Here is a 21,113-nt window from a genome sequence, read left to right as displayed (position 1 = left end):
ATCGAACGAAATGTGATTCTAAGGATGATCATTTGTATACTATTATTTTATTTTGTTATTTAGTATTTTATATAACCTTCTTTTGATGTCCCGGCTATTAAACTTGAACGCAACTAGAATTTGTCTTTTAATTCCATTTCATGTAATTTTTCTACATGTCTACATGTCATAAAAAATAAAAATAAAAAACTACAAAACGCCACGGAAAACAAATTCAAAACGGAAGTTCCTTATCAAATGGCAAAATCAAAATCTCAAACGCATGGAAAACAATTGTCATATTCCTTCACTTGGTACAGATATTTTCTTATGTAGAAAATGGTGGATTCAGCTTGGTTTTATAGCTAGCTGCGTAAAGGTAAGAGTAATATACCGGTGTTCAAAAGTCGTAGATAGATTCAGAAAAAAACAAATCTGGGTTACAAAGCAAAAGCAATGGAACACATCTACTATAAGAGGAAAACAAAAGAACAACAATAGCAACGAATTGCAACAAAAACAAACTCGAACACACATAGAAATTAACTATTTGTTTACAACTGCCATATTCCTGACTAGGTACTGAACATCTTAAGAAAAAGCTGACCACAAATGAAAAAAACTCTCTCTGTATGACTGTGGTAATTACACCTACTGCATGGTAGAAAGATTTGCGACTTCTCTCTTTTGCTATACATTTTATATAAAAATACATGTTTTTTTTAAATTATTTTGATAACATGTATTGTTCGACTTTTACGAACCAGCTACGTTAAGACACATAATTGTATAAAGTATATTTGTCTAATTGGTCATTGTTTTGTCGTCAATTGTTTTTGTTTTTGTTTTCACTTGTTTGATATGAACACGTATAGAATTTATAAACAGTAATAAAATAATACTCGTGTTTATCATAAGAAAATTAAAATCGCTCGACGACAGAAATATAACCAAGGAAACAAATTAGCCTAAAACAATTCTTCTTTAATTGGTACCAAGTTGATAAAGATGCGACAACAAATGACTCTACAATATTTTTTTTGGAGAAAACTTAATTTGATATGAATATAGTGAAGAATATAACAAGTGACGAATACTTATGGTCATGTACTTTGTACATACTGTAATCAAGAACGTTCTTCAGAAATCATCATACTTATGGTCATGTACTTTGTACATACTGTAATCAAGAACGTTCTTCAGAAATCCTCATACTTATGGTCATGTACTTTGTACATACTGTTATCAAGAACGTTCTTCAGAATTCCTCATGCTTATTTCTTAAAATCTTACTTATCATGTTTATCAAATACTTAGAATAAAACGCATACTTTATTAGCAACGTTTTGTAGGATATTTTAAAAGATGACAAGGGCCGTTTTTGGCTCAACCTCTAAATTTTACTAAAATTGCAAATAACCGAAACAAGTTTTAACACAAAAACAAAAATGAAATTAGAAAATACAGGCACATTTCCCTAGTACATGTGGCTTTTATTTTCCTTGCAACGTTTCGTTCAGTATTTTATATTGATATTTGTGTGTGTTTGCCCTTTGTTTTGGAAGGAATGCGTTTTGTTGAGTCTTGTTATGTAATGATTGTGAAATATATGATATTAACAACAACACAATTTATGACTTAAAAAATTTAGATAATCTTTTACAAAGTTATCCAATACATCAATAAAACTGAGACAAAAGCGACATTCTAGAGTTTATCACTGGATTTCATTAATCTTATTTCAACGCTGTGAACGTTCATTATGACATCATATCGTCAGACGGTGACATCATTCTGTCGTTGTGCATTTTGATTGGCTCTGGTGATTTACTTTCTGTACCCGATCCAGATTTCGCACTGAAGCTGAAAGGCCATGTCTGAAAAGGAAAGGAAAATGATACAAGGTAAACAAAAAAAAAAAAAAAAAACATTAGATAAATACGAAACTAAAATTATTTTAAATAAGGCAATATAGTTTTCGAAGTAATATGATAATATCTGTAAGACCATATTTAAAACTGCACACATGTGGAATCCTGCTTGATTGTTTTCTGTCTTTATGTCAAAAAATAAACAAATTACAAAGTAATATATAGTTTTCGAATTTTAGTTTTATAAATCTACAATTCAAAGCACAAAACAAATGACAATTATCGAAATTTAATTGTAATAAAACCTTGCAAAATCAACGATGTTTAATAAAACAAAATTTAATAGCTTCTCTTATGTAGAAAAGATGGGGATGTATGTGTTAATTTTGGAAAGAATATCTCTGCATTCAAGATGTAATACAATGATAAATGTTCAGATGAGTTATTCTATTCTAACTCACTGTATGGTGTTAATAATTTTGAAGTTGTTCCTCATTTACATTTATTTGTTTTCTAACTAAAATCAATTCATTAAAGATACTAGACTTAGCATTTTAAATATGCCCAACTCGTGTTTCGTCTACAGAAGACCTGCAACTGGCGCTCGATTCAAACCAATAGAAATTAAGGCAAATTCAATAACAGAGTTGAAGAGCACAGAAAACCAAATCTTTTTTAATACGTTGTGCAAAAAATTGTAATGGCAATACATTGAATATGCCTGTGACAGAAAAAAAAAGTAATGTTTGAATAATTGTAACATTTTTATTAAATACTAGTACAGTTCATTTACAGAAAATGAACATATCAACACATGTTTTCACAAGAGGACTGACTACATTGTTTGTGATATCCCAGGGGACGGGGCCAGTAGTACTATCGACAATATGGAGGCTAAATTATTAACAAAGATGAAAAACATTATCGCAAAAACCCGTGTAACAGAAGCAGAAAAAAAAACATTTTGAGTAATTTAACGAAAAGAAATGTTGCTATTAAAGTTCGTTTTACATGCTCGGTAAATGAATATTTTGTCTAATTTCAGTTTGTTTTACATACATCCTCGTATTTGTCGATGTATTTTTTCTATAGAAACCCATATCACCATGTAATAACATAATTATAATTTCCGAACACATTTATATAAACCGTTACATCATTCTCGGAAACACATTTGTATATCTTACATTCTTGTTAAATAATCACTTAGTCTAGTAACCTATAACAATTTCGTGTTTTCATTCTAATACATGTGTTCTTTCATTGACCGTAAACAAATACATGTCTAGAATGAGAGAATGGTTTTAACTTTTAAACCGGACGGGGATGTTACATAAGTATACAGGACGTTAACTGGAGTAGACACCTACCACGGTGCCGCCACACACCATTTAAGAAATAATTTACGTAAACTCCATCAAATACTGTTGATTGTTAAACTGTAAATGTCGTCACTCTTATAAGTTTTCCTGTCATGTTGATTTATATCTGGCCGAAATCTGTCATAATTTACGAGGCGAAGTATAATTTATTTGCATGAATTGTTTTACTTGTTTTTTTTAAATGATGAGAAAGCATCAACGTTTTTTTTTTTTTTTTTAAAGTAATGAGTTCATTCTTACCTTTTGTATTTTTTTGGGGACAATATAAATGTGATAAGTACAAATACGATAGAGAAATGCACATAAAGGACAACTTTGCTTAATGCCATTAAAGAGTGAAATAAAAAATCAATTTGTGGTACCGAATAAACATGTCATGTTTCTGTTAATTCATTCATAATATAAAGATTGTATACATCCCCTAGAATAACGTAGTTGATGTCAATGTACAATGAATAGGGTCGCATAATTACGAGGCAGAATGAAGTAAGAGATTGATTAATTTATTGAAAATTTCGTCTAAAGTACATAAGAAATGTTAGGATAACCACAATAATATATGTCATATTCATAAGTCTGGTTCGGGTTAAAAAATAGATATAAACATATCAGGTTAACCCGTGATAAAATTATGGCTATTTATTTCGCATTCTTTTGGTGTGTAGAATGTATTTAACATTGGGTCAGAAGACCAATAAAACACTAATTCTTAACATGCTCATGCCGGGGAATTATATAGCTTATTATACGGTATGAATTTTCCTAATTGTTGAAGGTCGTTCCATGCTTATAGCTGCTAAAAATATCACATTGTTTTATTCTTATATCAGTTTTGAATTTATAGGTATATGAAAAGTAATAATAGCAAAAGCAAAAAGGATTCGTGTCCTCTATTGCCCCAAAAACTACCATAATGGCATTAATGGTTCAATGTCGTTTTTTATGATACTCTGTTTTGTATTTCAATATGTGTTCTCACAACTCTTGTACAAACTCCGAAAACTCGGACATGTTTAAGGTTTATTAATTTCTATAGCTAGGTTATACTTCAACGTTAGACAAAAGACAATTAAAGTACGACAAAAAGTGTTGAATGATTTTAATTATACTTTAGTTTTATGAATGTGTACTCACTTATTATTACTCACGACCCAATGAAAGATAAATAAAATGAATAAAATAAATAAAAATAAATAAAATACATATATTAAATAAATAAAATAAATTAAATAAATTAAATAAATAAATTAAATTAATTAATTAAATTAATTAAATAAAATTAGATAAATTAAACAAATTAACAAATAAAATAAAAATAAATAAATAAATAAATATAAAATAAATAAAATTAATAAAATTAATAAAATAATAGAGATTTATACCGATCATGCATTATACCGTTTAATTTCATCTGGCAAAAAGTGAAACCCATGAAATAACCTTGCAACAGGTAATGAGTGAAAAGTGATATTCTTGAAAACCCTAGACTACTACAGTAATATCTCATTTGTAGTTACATCTTTTCTCTCGTAAATCAATCTTCAAAGTAAAGAATGACTTTGTCAGCTGATGTAACACAGTATATTTATTACAAATGAGCAAAGCGCACTGATCTCAAATACTATTGCAAAAAAAGAGAAAGGATATTTAAGGGGACTTGCAATTTGACACTGACCACATTAATTCAACACATTAAGGTTTGAAGAAACAAAAATGAAAGTGTTAATGATCATAATTACTCTAAATATTAGCACAACAATTTTAAATCTGCAAATTTGCAGAAGCAATTTTTTTGTTCTTGACTCGCCGGGATTCGAACTCATGCTATTGGGAAATCGAGACAACACCGTCTGCAAGTGTCCAGCGATCTAGACCACTCGTCCACCAAGACTGACAAATATATCTTTTATATATATAAGTAAGGAATAAGGGATACATGTGTACCAGGAAATATTTTATAATATTTAGAATAGAAAAATTTATCATTTTCAACAGTGATAAATCTTTGAGAAGTCAGCATTCGCCATGAAAACTTGGTCAATCATTTTACTTGAAAACAAATAATAACTGTCTATGGTTACGTGGAACACATTGGAGCTGTTTTTTCTTCAACAAAGATGTTCCAATTATTAACCATTTGTTTATATACTTGGCAATGTTTTATTGTTTATGTTAAAGGTGTTCTGATATTTTTAGAAAAACTAAGAAAAACAAAGGTATGATAATTTTCGTCAATGAAAGCCAAGAGCATTAAATACAATTGTATTCGTTGCATATCTGCTGAATAACATGCCTAATTCATCTTCAGCACCCTCACGTTGTCAAATTAATGTGTAATGAGCACAAACATTATGGGATATGCCACAAGAATTACATATTTAGTCAGATGGTTGTTTTATTTAATAAGTGTTATCATTACAGTCAGTGTGATTTTCATGCACACTGCTTATATTTTGTGATGTAAAATTTTGCAGTCAGTGGTGTGAAGAGTAAAATAAAAAAAAATACTGAACTCAGAGGAAAATTCAAAATGGAAAGTCCCTAATCAAAATGGCAAAATCAAAAGCTCAAACACATCAAACGATTGGATAACAACTGCCACATTCCTGGCTTGGTACAGGCATTTTCTTATGCAGAAAATGTTGGATTAAACCTGGTGCGTTGAATGTAAAATCTCGCAACAAGTAGTGTGAATGGATTGTAAAATTTTGCAATAAGAAGTAAAACTTGTAAAAGGAACTCATTGTGACAAAAAAAACCAATAAACAACACTTTTATAACTATTCTTCACAATAATTGCTTCTTCTTGGTCACCTAAATGAATGTTTGCTAAATTTTGTGCTTGCAAAACGGAATAGTTTACACCTAAGAATGCACTGACAGTGTTGAAAGTAGAATACATTTGGCTAAAAGACGACTGAGAGATACCTATTTATAAAAATATTAAATATTGGTATAATGCAAATATAAAAGTTATAAGTCTACCTCAATAGTAACAAAATTAAAAGAAATAAAGGCCTGAATATGGATGAATATTTATGAAACCATTCAGTTATTAAATATATCATATAAGCAAATGATCTTTATTGCTTGTGAAGTGTCGACAGAAGAAAGCAGTAACGATAACCGCTACAAATGGTCTAAAGTTTAAGATGTGCATTGATATGCTGCAAGAGCAATAACAAAAATAGTCACATATTGTCTTTCTATACTCATGTGCTGTCGTCGTAAGAACCACAATTAAACTATTATAAATAAACACACACTTTCAAAGAATATAATATATCAACAGTCTTACATTTGTCATTTCGGTGCCTTTTATAGCTAACTATGCGGTATGGGTTTTGATCATTGTTGTTGGCCTTTAGTTGTTAATTTCTTTGTCATTTGGTCTTTTGTGGAGAGTTGTCTCATTGGCAATCATATATATATATATATACAACATCTTTGATTTTTTTATATAATTATCAGAAACGAAATGTAAGGTTGAAAAAGCCATATACATTTCAGGTAACTGGTACGCCAATGAGCGATCTCATGGATTTTAATAAAACTTTACAAGCAACTAAAGGAGATAAATATTGAAATCCCAAAACATTTTTACAACATTTTAGATTAATGATTTGATTTACCACTTTTTGTTTAATTGAAAATAAGGGTGGCAATAGCCTACTTTTTTAAAGTATAATTTATAAGGCTATATTTTTTTTAAACAAATAATCGAAGTCAAAATTACAAAATATAAAATAAAATTCTGTTTATTTTCTGGGACTATTATACTAGTCCCATGTATTTTAAACAATCGGTATATATTGCTAAATCATTTGATATAAAATACGTATTTTATTGTGTATAGTTCACTAATTTACGTTGATATATTTTGTAAACATATGAATTTTGACAAACGAGTTCATATTATAGACTTCTGACTAAATGCATTATACCTACTTCTTATTTTTATATAATGCAGTAATTTTGAAAACATTTAGGGGTTGTATGTACGTATACCTATGAAACATTCCGGGCCCTGGGTATGCGAACTTCTCGGTTGAAATTTATTTTCAGGTTCTGGTAGAGATATTTACCCTTATAATATGTATTTGGTTAATTTTTTTTTATATGTATTCAGAAAATTTCTAAATCTTATAAGGCCTCCGGACTAAAAAAAAACCATTTATATAAGGGCGAAGAAAATATGATAATGATGCATGAAGTAAAACCTACTGCAACAGCTCGGAGTAGATTTAAATCTTCTAACAATAGAAATGAAAATGAAAACAATATTATATCAATAACTAAAATTAATTAATCTAATCTTTAACAAATGAAATTTGTTTTGGACAAATTATGAAAAAAATGAAGAATAATAAATAACACTTTAAAAGTACGACGGAAAAGAACAAGATAATTGGATAATTGGAATTAAGTAGTTTGGTTCTCTGCAACAATCGCAGAAACTGCACTAATTTGTAGAAAATTATTCCTTCCTTCCAACATTAATAAGTGATAAAAAATTTACAAAATTGAAACGGTCATAAGAAAATGTTTTAAAAAAAACCTTACAACCTCTTATCCATTCGGAATACCAGAATTCATCTCGATTTTAAATTGTGTTATGTTTTGTAGACTATTTGTTATTTTTCATGGGGTTCTTTCAGTTTTTTTTTTGTTTGTGATATATAATATAATTCAGAAGGATAAGATGTAGTTATGCATGATACAAATATGATTGAGTACTTAGGCAAACGAAGAGCTCTTTGATTGTTTTTCTTAATTTTAAAGTCATAGTGAGGCCCACACCACGGAACAGAATTTTATCATTAGCTCCTTCATACATTTTGTTTATTTATAAAAACAGTTGCAGTTAACATATGAATTATTATATACTTTCAGTATTTAGTGGTTAGATTATAGATTTTTAAAGTTCTATATATTTTTAGATATTGATTTACATTACAGAGAACTTGAAGAGTCAATAACCTTTTTCATATTGAACTTAACTAATTGTTATAAAACAATGAAACTACGTGTTATTTTCAAACTGACAAATGAACTTTTGAGTATCCTTGAAGCTAGAACATCTTTGGTGGGACGGAAATTTATTTTCTCTAGTTGTCATATTGTCATGTGGCAGACAAACTTGATTTATGACTGTAATGGTGTATCATCTAAATGGAATTAACTTTTTAATCAAAAGAACTCGGCTCATATATTTACATAAGTATGATAGATAAACACAGTGCAGATTAGTTTTTGAAGAATTTTACCTGTATTTTTATAAAAGTTCTGAAGTAAAATTTTGTGTTTTTCTATGAAAATAAAAGTGAAAAGTACAATTCAATGTTTGATATACATCATATACTGGGCAGCGTACGTATAACAGTTATGTCAAATCAATCTTTTATGTTTGACATACACAATTATACAGTTAGATCAAACGCTAATGACTGGACGTGTAAAATAGACACAATATCTTCTATTTATACTAATCGAAGTTTGTCATTGCCGAACACCGTGTTTTTCGTATACTTTTCGTGGCGTTTTAATTGAAACCTACTCCAATGTATAACCGCCGATGATTTAGTATAGAACGGCATGCTCTCGGTATCATCAGAGTTGGTACTTTGAACTGCCCAAATGTGATCGAGAGAATAAATTGACGCGATATTGTTTTTGCTCTTGTCTTTCATATATTTGAGGGGCATGATGGGTTATTTTCGTTCTTCGTGATCGGCGCATTTTCGCTATCGTGATCCTTTTTTCTACAGATTTTTTTTTATATTTTCGTGATCATTGAAATTTATTTTCTGTGAATCGTGATTGACCATAAAATCAACTCATGAATCGTGATGAGACCACCACCCCACCAATCAGGCCCCTCATATTTATCATTGAGTTCTCTCACGGTTTTTAAAAGATTTTTACTTTTGAGTCCTTTTTGTCACAGAACTCTACATGGCATTTGATTTTTGTGTTGTTAGAGTTTATCTCCTTCATATATAACCCCTGTCTCATTTTCTTAGCATGTGTTTATTAACTAATTTAACATACTGAACGAACAGGAGTTTGAAAGCTACAGTTGAAACAAGGGATGCAGAGCTTGACATATGGTGTGGATACTGGCAGAAGAATGAATGCTAACATACATGTATGTACGCTGGTGGTAACCTTTAGACGAGTACGGTCGTTAAAAGATAGTATCGTTACCTCCATATGCGAACATCTATAGAAGATAGTAAGGTGACCTTTAAGTTTTTAAGGTCGTTGAAGACTGTAAAGTGATCCTTATATGCGAACATCTATTAAGAAAGTATGGTGACCTTTGAGTTTTTTAAGGTCGTTGAAGACTGTAAAGTGATCCTTATATGCGAACATCTATTAAGAAGGTATGGTGACCTTTAAGTTTTTAAGGTCGTTGAAGACTGTAAAGTGATCCTTATATGCGAACATCTATTAAGAAAGTATGGTGACCTTTGAGTTGTTTAAGGTCGTTGCAGTCAGAATAGTAACTATCAAACGTGTATACTCATTAAGGACAGTAATGTGACCTTCATATGCGAACATCTAATGCAGTGGCGGATCCAGAGGGGGGGGTTCCGGGGGTCCGCACCCCCCCTTTATTTTGGCCGATCAATGCATTTGAATCGGGACATATGTTTGCACCCCCCCTGCACCCCCCTTTGCCCTGGGCTAGCACCCCCCTTTCGAAAATTCCTGCATCCGCCACTGCAATGAAGTGATATGGTGACTTTTAAATGTGGACGATCGTTGAATACAGTATGGTGACCTGAAAGCAAGTTCATATGCGAACATGTCATGGGTAAGTATGGTGACCTTCAAGTGTGGAAGGTAGTTTAAGACAGTATTGGACCTTATGGTGGACGGGTACCGTAATTTATCCCTTTTTAATTTTCTTGTTGGTTTCTCGTGTATTGTGGTTCTGTATACATTTTGTGTTTTTCATATCTATGATGGAAAAAAATAGTAGTAATTATAGAAATTTATTTGTTTTACGATAAAAAATAATCTAATAGCGGAAGTTGAAACTGAAAGGCTTAGGTAAAGATTATTTGTAAATCTAGTGCAACAAAGATGTTGCAAATCACAAGCATTAGAAGTCATTCGATACAGAGCACAAAAAAATATTTAAACGATTAAAAGATATGAAGTTAAACTAGACTTGTGTATTGTTACTCGGCCAAAGTGGATTGTCATATCTGTTCGAGTTATCTTACAGCATTCAGGTAAAATTATGGTTTAAAGCTCAAGGCAATTTTATATTTTTGCCTTGCTCTGTTCCTTATTAATCCAGTGTTATAAAAAGACATAACAATATTTAACAACATTTTAACGTGATTGTTTTGTTAATGATATCGTAGCGGGAGGTATCACACGTTATGATAAACATATAAAAGGTTCATTTTACTGATAAATGTGCAGTTTTCCTAATTTTTTATCACATTTTCTTAACATTTAAAGCACCTAAGATCTGATCAGAGTATATAAGGAATGTAATATTCTACTAACACAGATTTTATTACACCAGTAAGAAGAAGAATATATACTAGAGACACCTTACACTTACAGAGAAAAATACTAAAGTCACCTTAGTTAGAAATACGGAGACACTTTAATTATGATAAAAAGAAAAAAAGACGGTTTACATGTACAGCAAGAATACCATAGACACCTTACATTTACAGAAAGAATACTAAAAAGTAAACTAAAAAAAATACTGAACACCCGAGAAAAATTTAAAAAGAAAGTCCTTAATCAAATGGCAAAATCTAAAGCTCAAATACATCAAACGAACGGATAACAACTGTCATATTCCTGATTTGGTACAGGCATTTTCTTATATAAAAAAATAGTGGATTAAACCTGGTTTTTAGTGCTATCTAAACCTCTCACTTCTATGACAGTCTCTTCAAATAACATTATATTGACAACGATGTGCGAACAAAACAAACAGACCCAACATGTAAAAATGTCAAAAATAGGGGTACAGCAGTCAACATTGTGTGTTATAATGTTAATCACTATAAAAACAAACAAATATGTAACAAAGAAGCACAAAATTATGCTCTTTTACTTCGTATTTTATTTGCCCTGTTTGATATTTTTTTATTCGAGCGTCACTGATGAGTCTTTTGTAGACGAAACGCGCGTCTGGCGTAAATATAAAATTTCAATCCTGATATCTATGATGAGTTTATTTGCACATAGACCAATAGATATAGGAAGATGTGGTGTGAGTGCCAATGAGACAACTCTCCATCCAAATAACAATTTTAAAAAAGTAAACCATTATAGGTCAATGTACGGCCTTCAAAAAGCATATTACCAAAAATTAAAGACCCCTTACACTTGCAGAGAAAAATACTAAAGTCCCCTTACACTTTCAGGAAGAAAACGAAAGACACTTGCAATAATAAGAGAAGAAACCAAAAGACGGTTTACATTAGCAGTAAGAATTGTAAGCACACCTTAAATCTACTGTAACAATATCAAAGACACCTTACATTCACAGTGAGAAAACTAAAAGACACCTTACATTTACAGGAAAAATACTAAGGACACATTACAGGAGGAATAACAAAGACACCTTACATTCACAAGAAAAATATTAAGGACATCATACATTTACAGGAAGAAAACTAAAGGCATTATACAATACAGAAAGAATATACTAAAGAAACCTTAAACTAACATGAAGAATACAAAAGACATATTTGTTTTTCGTTCATTTTTTTTTACATAAATAAGGCCGTTAGTTTTCTCGTTTGAATTGTTTTACAGTGTCTTACCTTTTATAGCTGACTATGCGGTATGGGCTTTGCTCATTGTTGAAGGCCGTACGGTGACCTATAGTTGTTAATGTCTGAGTCATTTTGGTCTTTTGTGGATAGTTGTCTCATTGGCAATCATACCAAATCTTCTTTTTTTATATCTTACATTCACAAGAAAAATATTTAGGCCATTATACATTTACAGGAAGAACCTTGCATTTACAGTGAAATTACTAAGGACAACTTACATTTGCAGGGATCTTCCATTTACAAGAAGAAACTTAAGAAATCTTACATTTACGGGAAGAAAACAAAAGGCATTATACAATACAGAAACATGCATTTATATGAAGAATACTAAAGATATCTTACATTTACGGAATGAAAACTAAAGATACCTTACATTTACAGAAAAAAAGGAATAATACTTAGAACACCAAATATTTACAGAGAAAAAGCTTACAGCGAGAAAAATAAAGACACTATATATGTACAGGAAGAAAACTTAGAACACACGTTAAAATAAGAAAAACATATCAAGGCCTTTTTGGAGATATGTGCATGTAGATGGATTTTTTTTTAATACTGAGCCGAATGGCTGCTGTTCTAAAATCATATTGTAACGAAATTTTAATCCGAACGCACTACCGTGCGCAACGTACGTACATTCACAGGAAGAAAACTTTTTTTAATTTACAGGAAGATTACAAACGGCACCACGCACCATAGCAAGAACATTAAAGAGACCTACATTTACAGTAAGAAAACTAGAGACCTTACATTTACAGGACAAATGTCATCATACATTTACAGAAGGAAATTATAGACACCTTTATTTTACAGACAGAGTAATAAAAACATATTGCATTTGCAGGAAGAATTGTTAAGACACATTATATAAATAAGTAAATAAGAAAACAGTATAACTTTCCAAGAAAACATAAATTCATTTTAAAGAAAAGTTTCTGTCTTTCATATACAAACTAGTCAGTTCAATTCAGATTGCAAACAATACATACATTTACACATATTTTTGTAGTTTGCAGCAATTTTAAGAGTAGACTAATTTTGTGTCCAATAAAATAATTGATTTTGATGGCAGCTCTAGAATAGCCTCTGTTTAATTTAGTGACAACATTTCTAAATTCATGAACATTTAAAATCTTGATATATCATATAGATACTTTTCTGTTGTTTGAGACCGTATGTTAACATCGAGATATGTTTGGGTTATTGTGTTATTAGGTTCTGTATCACTGATAAAGACACAACATTTCCTTTTTACAGAATTTTATTTTCCAAATATAGACCAATAACGTCCAGAACAAGTCTAAATTTTGGACACTCAAAGATAAAAAAAAATGGACACTCAAAGATAAAAAAAAAAAACACAAAAAAAAGAAAACAATCACTTGGTCTATTTTCTTTAGAGTTGTAGTCATATCTCTGTTTCTGAACTGTCAGTTAATTCCGTTACAGACATTTTATTGAATTTCGTCATTTTTTCCACGTGAGATGTTTAATGACATTACTAAAGGGAAGTAGATATAGGTTATTTGAAATGACTCATTAGTTTTTTTTTTTTTTTTTTTTAAGTATAGATGCAGGTGCTTTTATCAATAGAAGTTTTCAATGCAGCCTGCTTTAAATTATAGTATCTGAAATCTTTTGTTTGTAATTTATATCTGACGTTTGGTATGCCACAAGGTGCTAAAGACAGATTCTATGCTGCTCTAGTAATAGGTGGACTTTTTTTTTTGGGGGGGGGGGGGGGGGTAAGGGGTACACAGAAAGTTCAAAATATTTATTTGTGCACCAATGTAAACCCACACAATAGTTACGTTTTAGTTTTAATAATTACATGAAAGATATTTAATGATAAATAACAATTAAAATACGATTAAATTATAGAATACCACCAATGAAAACCGAAGTGAATTTAAGGCTTAATTTGATTGAAAAGGATATTGCTCTATGGAATTGAGAGTTGAACTTCCAATGACAACCAGCATGAACATATCAAGGTCAAAACATGTGAAAACCTCAACTAAAAGAATCTCACAATGAATGAAATGAAGGTAGAGGGATATATATATATATATAAACTATTTCAACCGACTTCAGAAATAATAACACTGCAATGTAATTAAAACAATCCGATATCTTGCTTTTAAATGAATATATCGTGTTCCAACGGCACGTTTTGCATGGTGATTTACTAAGCTCTCACAAAGTCAAAAACAAATAATGGCAAATCTTGTGTACCCTATGGTAGCTTGTTGATCAGTTGCTTGGTGTAAAAAGCCGTTTACATTTCTAATTTCTCATTTATTATGTCGATGTATGCATTTATTATATTTTGATTGATTTACGTTGCATTCGAATAATATAACCTTAAAGTTTTTCTACTAGAAATTATAATGGAAGAAACACTTTACATTACTAGTATTACAAACTTATTTTCTTCTTCTGTTTTCTTTTAGTATTTAAAATATTGTTGACCATAATATATTGAAAATACTTATAAAGGATATGATTTTCAAAGAATTCAAAACATAATGCTTTCCTCTCGCTATGAGTTCGTTTTATTTATGTTTCCATCAATAATGTATCTTGCTTGACACGTTTTGTTTATTTTGAATCACTTTCATTGAAGTGTATTGAAAACGTTCCCTTTTCAAAATAAGCAACATCTAGACTCCTTGTTTAAAATCTCTATGATATACCCCAAAAGAGGGACGAACGATACCAGAGGGACAGTCAAACTCATAAATCGAAAATAAACTGACAACGCCATGGCTAAATATGAAAAAGACAAACAGAAAAACAATAGTACACATGACAAAACATAGAAAACTAAAGAATAGGCAACACGAACCCCACCAAAAACTATGTCATGATATCTTTTTTTTTACATGGTAAGATTCCGTTGTTTAAGTACAAGTGCTTAAAGCAAAAGCCAAAACAATCAGAAATATTAAATCTTTTGACATGCATATTAATGCCTCGTTCACACGGACATTTAATTCGAATTGAATTCGCTAATCGCGTTCACACATTCTTCTTTTTTTTATTTCGAATTAATTCGAATTGGCTAATTCGAATTGGCTAATTCGAATTATCTAATTCGAATTAGAAATACGCTTTTGTGAATACGAATTAAAAGTTAACGTCGTTTGGACAGTAAAGCGAATTTGACGCGCATTGTAATTCGAATTAAAATTGACGTTAGGCCGGTATCGTTATGCCAGTTGTGTTAGTCAATATGTCGTTCTACACAACTGGCATAACTATACTTTTATTTAAAAGTAATTTGTTAAAGCTTTCTTTCTTAGTGTCTTCTGATTGTAAATATATGATGTATTGGCTTATTCACACTTGTCTTGTTGCTTTTCAGTCAAATCATTGGTGTAATAATATTCACCAAATTACATTTGTCTAACTCTGTGAAATGGTGGAGAATATAAGAAAGATTTTTATAATTTTGAAGAAAAGTATGCAGAATTGTTTTGTTTGATATCAGTATCTCATTCAACGTCATTCAGCTATAAAAAGTTTCTTATTTTCCTTGAAAATGTCTACTTTGAAAAGGGTAAATGCTGTAAGATTTAAATATATATATACAACGAAATGTAATGCATAAATTGCACATGACACCCATTGGTGGCCTTCGTCTGTTTTCTGCTGTTTTGTCGGGTTGTTGTCTCTTTGACACATCACCCATTTTCATTCTCAATTTTATTGTTCATATTGTTTGATGAAGAAGACTTTTTAAATATGATTTACTAGTACTTGTGTTTAATCCATACTGCTTTAATTTAGCAAATAAAATATTTTAAACTTACGATGAAATACCTAAACACACACACTCTGGTATTTCGCAACAGAAGTTCCGGGTTATGAACCATTTAATATCTAATATAAAAAAGAAGATGTGGTATGATTGCCAATGAGACAACTATCCACAAAAGACCAAAATGACACAGACATTAACAACTATAGGTCACCGTACGGCCTTCAACAATGAGCAAAGCCCATACCGAATAGTCAGCTATAATAGGCCCCGATAAGACAATGTAAAACAATTCAAACAAGAAAACTAACGGCCTTATTTATGTAAAAAAAATGAACGAAAAACAAATATGTAACACATAAACAAACGACAACCACTGAATTACAGGCTCCTGACTTGGGACAGGCACATACATAAATAATGTGGCGGGGTTAAACATGTTAGCGGGATCCCAACCCTCCCCCTAACCTGGGACAGTGGTATAACAGTACAACATAAGAACGAACTATAAAAATCAGTTGAAAAAGGCTTAACTCATCAGATGAACAAAAATAACGCTGTTCTCAGCTGTGAATTAAACCAATAGGAACGGTTTGACAGTTTTATATATAGCACCGTCCCTTGGTGCCTCCTGCAGTTCAGCTAGATATATTTAGCCTACTCACATTATTCTTTTTTGTTACTTTCTAGAGGTGTGCCTGAGACAAAGGTTTTATATATATACTAATATGTGAAAACTGTTGTTTCTTGTTTGTGTTTGTAACTATGTATACTGTATTGTTTATTATATTTGTAAAAGAATAATATAACAATGATATTAAATTATGCTTCTTGTGAGCCCATTTTATGGAAATAAAGCATCTTCTTCTTCTTCTTCTATATCATGTACGAAATTTGATTTGGAATTGCATATAAACGTTAATATTCCGGTAAGATCAATCGACTTCAAGTCCTTTCTCTTTTTTAAAAAGCACCATTTTGGGGCCGAAATAGTATTAACACTTGAAATAAAATTTACTGACTCTTATACAGATACAATATAAAGACTTAGAGATTTCATGACGGAAGATTTTCAAGCAAGATATTTTTAGAACTTAAAAGTATGTACTTTTACCAGCATGACACTTTCATTTGATTGAGTCAGTATATTCTTGCGCGATTACATGTTTATATTCAGTCAGAATATTTAGCAAAATATTTTCTTTTCCAAATTGTTATTGAATCTATTGCTAGTTAGTTATAGATTTTTTTTAAACAAATGCTAAAGATAATTTCAAATCTCAGAAATTTAAATTTCATATGTTTATATATATAAGGAGAAAGAATATATATTTTGTAAACTTTGAAGTTTGGTACTGTAGCGTGAATGTGTTTTTATCATCTTATAAAATATTCCAATGAAATCTAATTTTTCAAATATCGAAAGATTGTGGTTTAAATACAGAAAAGGATAACATAAGAAGCTTTTGCAAATAAAAAAACAAAATTGATTATTAAAAATTAAGATAAAATAAATAAATATAATAGATAAATAAGTAACAATTGTCGATATTTCACATTCATTCGTTATAATATATATTTGGTTAAATATCTCTCATCAATTGCAAGTATAATTCAATTTCCCTTGACGCGTTTTACCAAAACTGATTTCATTTAATTCAACTATTTTTTGTTTGTTTTATATACATTAAATATATTATTGTTTCAATTATTTAATTAAAAATTGTTCAGTAAAATGTAATTTGTAGATATGTTTTTGGTCTACTTTTAGACGATTTAATATATATATATATATAGGCCATGTGTCCGGAACATCACCCTACCTAATCAATTATACCAAAGCAGAAGGTTAAAGAAAAAATCACTTGCTGGATTTAAAACAACATTAAATTTATGAGTCTACCGTAGTGTTTTTAGTTGAGCACATGAAGTGATGACAGAATATAAGATATGAAGTTTCTGTGGGTAGATATCATCTCTATATCCAAGTTTACATAGCTAGGTATTTTATCTAACTGGGAAATCAACTTTAATGAAAGAATCAAGTGCAAATTGACAATTTCTTCGGATAGCATTCGAAGAATATTTATACCTACACAAATTAATGATGTTAAACAAGCCTTTCTCGTAGATAAGTTTACACTGATAAAATATATTTGTGTAAAGTTTCTAATTTCACACGCTAACCGGGTTTATAACTTCACTGCACATTAAAACTCCATAAAAACATCGTCAAATAAAAGTATATATCATTTAATTGGTTATATAATTGCATTTTTATTGCATGTTTCTGCAGCAAAATGCAACATGGCAATTAAGTTGCGAGAGATGATGATAAAGTAATAACAATTAGCATGAAACATAAAACATAAATTGTCCTTATCTTTTTGTACAGAGAAGAAAATGTCACAAGGAATATAAGTTTATGTAAGTCGCATTAAAATTTATTTAGTGACATTGTAGGTATTCGTCAATATAAATTCCAAATTCAAATAAAGAAAAACTGAAGAAAAAAATTTGTATGACAATGTCAACACTATGAGAAATAAACGCGTCACAAAAATAATGAAAATGGATCGGGAGATTGGAAATTTTAGCTAATTTCTGTATTATTTGTTTTACATTTGTTTGTGAAAAACACAATAATTATTTGTATTTTTACAAAAAAAATATTTTAGTAAGATTTGCTCTGCAATTCCAAATTTACACAGATTTCAATGTTGTATGACAAAAAATAGTGGAAAAAATATTAGACAACAAAATAAATATAATAACAGTGCACATTATAAGACTAATAAAACACCTGAGTAATTTCTTAATCAGAAAATATTCATTTATAACCAATAATACTAATAACATTTCTGGAATGTCATCTGTTAATATTTGTACATTGTTATTTTTCTAAATATAGGCAAACTATAGATATATAACAATATTTGTGTCCTTACCAGATTAAGTGGATGTATAAAGGAGGTCTGTGGATCAACATCGTCTTCGCCATTTAAAACTTGTCTGAGGTGTGCAATATAACTAGATGCCAATCTTAAAGTGTCTAATTTTGATAGTTTAGTGTCAGCTGGTACCCATGGTAGTGTGGTTTTCAGTTTTGAGAAGGCTTTACTTAACACACGCATCCTCGCCCTTTCTCTAGCATTCGCGGTGTTCCTTTGTATAGGAGGCTTACCGAACTTGCCTCCTTTTGAAGCATAGTCACTGTCTTCGTCGTCTTCACTATAATACTCCTTCTTCCTTCTCGGCATTTTTGTTTTTCATTTATTCTTCACTTCTTTCACTTTCTTGGGACATTACTCACAGAAATTCATGCATTCTTTTAATAAAACCTAAACTAAAGATAATATTTTTTATCCAAAACGTTGTGTACTTCTGCAACAGATTAGCGATCACTTATGATCCATGGTTTATTTTATACTATCTACATATAAGATATACAAGAAGTTAAGTAAGGATAGGTATCCATCATCAACCTCGTGTCAAAAGTAGAAGACCTCTGTGTCACGTGATGCTAATGGGAGTTACTTACTTTTCTTTAGTGAATGTGATAGGTGTAAAACTAGACATCCTTATGGTTTATTGTCTACAAAATATAATATTAAAACATTGTTTCTATAATATTTTTCATGTTTTATTCAATTAAAATATTGTTTCAATTATTTTTTTAAATGATAAAAAATAATTTTATAAATTATGATATGTTCATGCACACGCAAAAAATTTTGATCCAGTTTTGTTAGCTGAGAATAGCAAAATATTTACTTTTTGCTTAAGCCGATATTTAGTTTCAATTTCATAAGAACTTTTTATTTATTCTATTCATCCCGTTTCAACAAAAACACGGATGTATTTACATACAATATTTTTTTATTGAGTTGCTTTATTTCAATTGGCAGCAGCAGTGCTCAATATCAATATCAAATTTTAAGAAAAATAGTGAAGCGTGAGTGTGCGCGTTTTGTTTTCTTTTATGTTTTTTTTTAATTACACCATAAACAATACGGGAAGCAGAGTACTAGTGTACCTGTTTTCATATTTCTTTTTATAATATATCTAAAAGTGATCTTACTTTTCAATATTGATTGTATGTGTCAAGAATCATCAGTGACAATATTTTGTATTGTTTCTCTTACTTTTTAGGGAATGAAGAGCAGCGAGTGTTGATTGTTAAAATTAGTATACCACTGTTGTTACAGGAAAATATACCTTCACAAATTTAACATACATGGGCGTTTTTCAATAAAAACGTATTTTCTTGTCCCAGCCACTTTAAAAAAAAATATGTTTGATCTTTGCAAGTAATTTTTTGTGCAGTCAGTACATTGAATTAGATTTAACATTTTTAAGCAAAGAAACAGTTTATTTTTAGAGGGATTGATAAGATATTGACTCCTGAATGGTCCAAAACAACCAAAATGGCATGTCCCTAGACCGCCTGTTCAACATTCATACTCTAAAATATCGTAAAAAAATAAGAAATAAATGTTATTTTTACTTTACATAAGTTCTTTAATAATTCAAAAGTATGTTCAGAACCAACATATTTTAAAAAACAGCTTTCAATATAGGATTTTTAATTTCAGAAGGTGTGTCCCTCACAAAATGTCCACTACGAAACGAAGTCATTAAAATTTGCCAATAAACAGTTTTATAAAACCAATGTAATTTTTGTTTGCAAGAGATATAGACATTAGGGTCTTACAAAAGAAGTGATGCTTTTATAACGGCAATTAAATTGTTGGTAAGAAAAAGTTAGCACGTCAAATGGACCAGAGTGATACCGTATTTGTGTTAATGTCCACTACGAAACGGGTCAAATCTCCTTCAGTATCTGGTTTTAAAATTATGAAAAAAATATCAGTGTACAGCTTAATAAATGCTTTGATGAATACAATCAGTCTTGTTACTATTGCAATATAGGGATTGTGGGGGGAAACATAAAACATGCGAATATGTCCCCTACGAAACGGTCCCCTACGAAACAAGTATGGGAGAAAAACGTTTCGTAGTGGACACTACCACTACCATGCAGTCTTTTTTTAATCTTTTTCAATTATATTCGTGCAAAACAAATAACAAGGGTTAGTTTCATGTAATTTTTATTATGTTTTTATTAACATATAATAGGGTTGATATCAACTACGAAACTTTTTGTCCACTACGAAACGGTTTTGTCCACTACGTAACATGAGTTGTACCTTCATATGTGAAGTACTGTCTAATCTTTTTAAACGATAAAAATGGCTTTCCAATTCAGAAAAAAAATGAGATTATTCTAGTATTTAAT

The 21,113-nt window shown here is 30.2% G+C and overlaps 1 protein-coding gene across 1 annotated transcript; it reads right to left on the bottom strand.

Annotated features, from left to right (window-relative positions):
• Positions 1-1,609: 1,609 nt before the first annotated feature.
• Positions 1,610-19,307, bottom strand: LOC139520487 (transcription factor 21-like). The gene is made up of 2 exons (XM_071313154.1): positions 18,763-19,307; positions 1,610-1,856 (listed from the first exon to the last, which is right to left on the bottom strand). The coding sequence occupies exons 1-2, from the start codon at positions 19,072-19,074 to the stop codon at positions 1,740-1,742; spliced, it is 429 nt and encodes a 142-aa protein (XP_071169255.1). The 5' UTR covers positions 19,075-19,307; the 3' UTR covers positions 1,610-1,739.
• Positions 19,308-21,113: the final 1,806 nt, after the last annotated feature.

Source organism: Mytilus edulis, chromosome 1 (genome assembly GCF_963676685.1).
Source record: "Mytilus edulis chromosome 1, xbMytEdul2.2, whole genome shotgun sequence".
NCBI classification, from domain to species: Eukaryota; Metazoa; Mollusca; class Bivalvia; order Mytilida; family Mytilidae; genus Mytilus; species Mytilus edulis.
This window is presented reverse-complemented; position numbering and strand designations above follow the sequence as displayed.

What these genes read in the sequence shown, in the direction of transcription:
- LOC139520487 (XM_071313154.1), bottom strand. Translation starts at nt 19,074, where the DNA reads ATGCCGAGAAGGAAGAAGGAGTATTATAGTGAAGACGACGAAGACAGT. An exon ending in TTATACATCCACTTAATCTG is followed by an intron (nt 1,857 to 18,762) that starts GTAAGGACACAA and finishes TTTCCTTTTCAG; the next exon opens with ACATGGCCTTTCAGCTTCAG.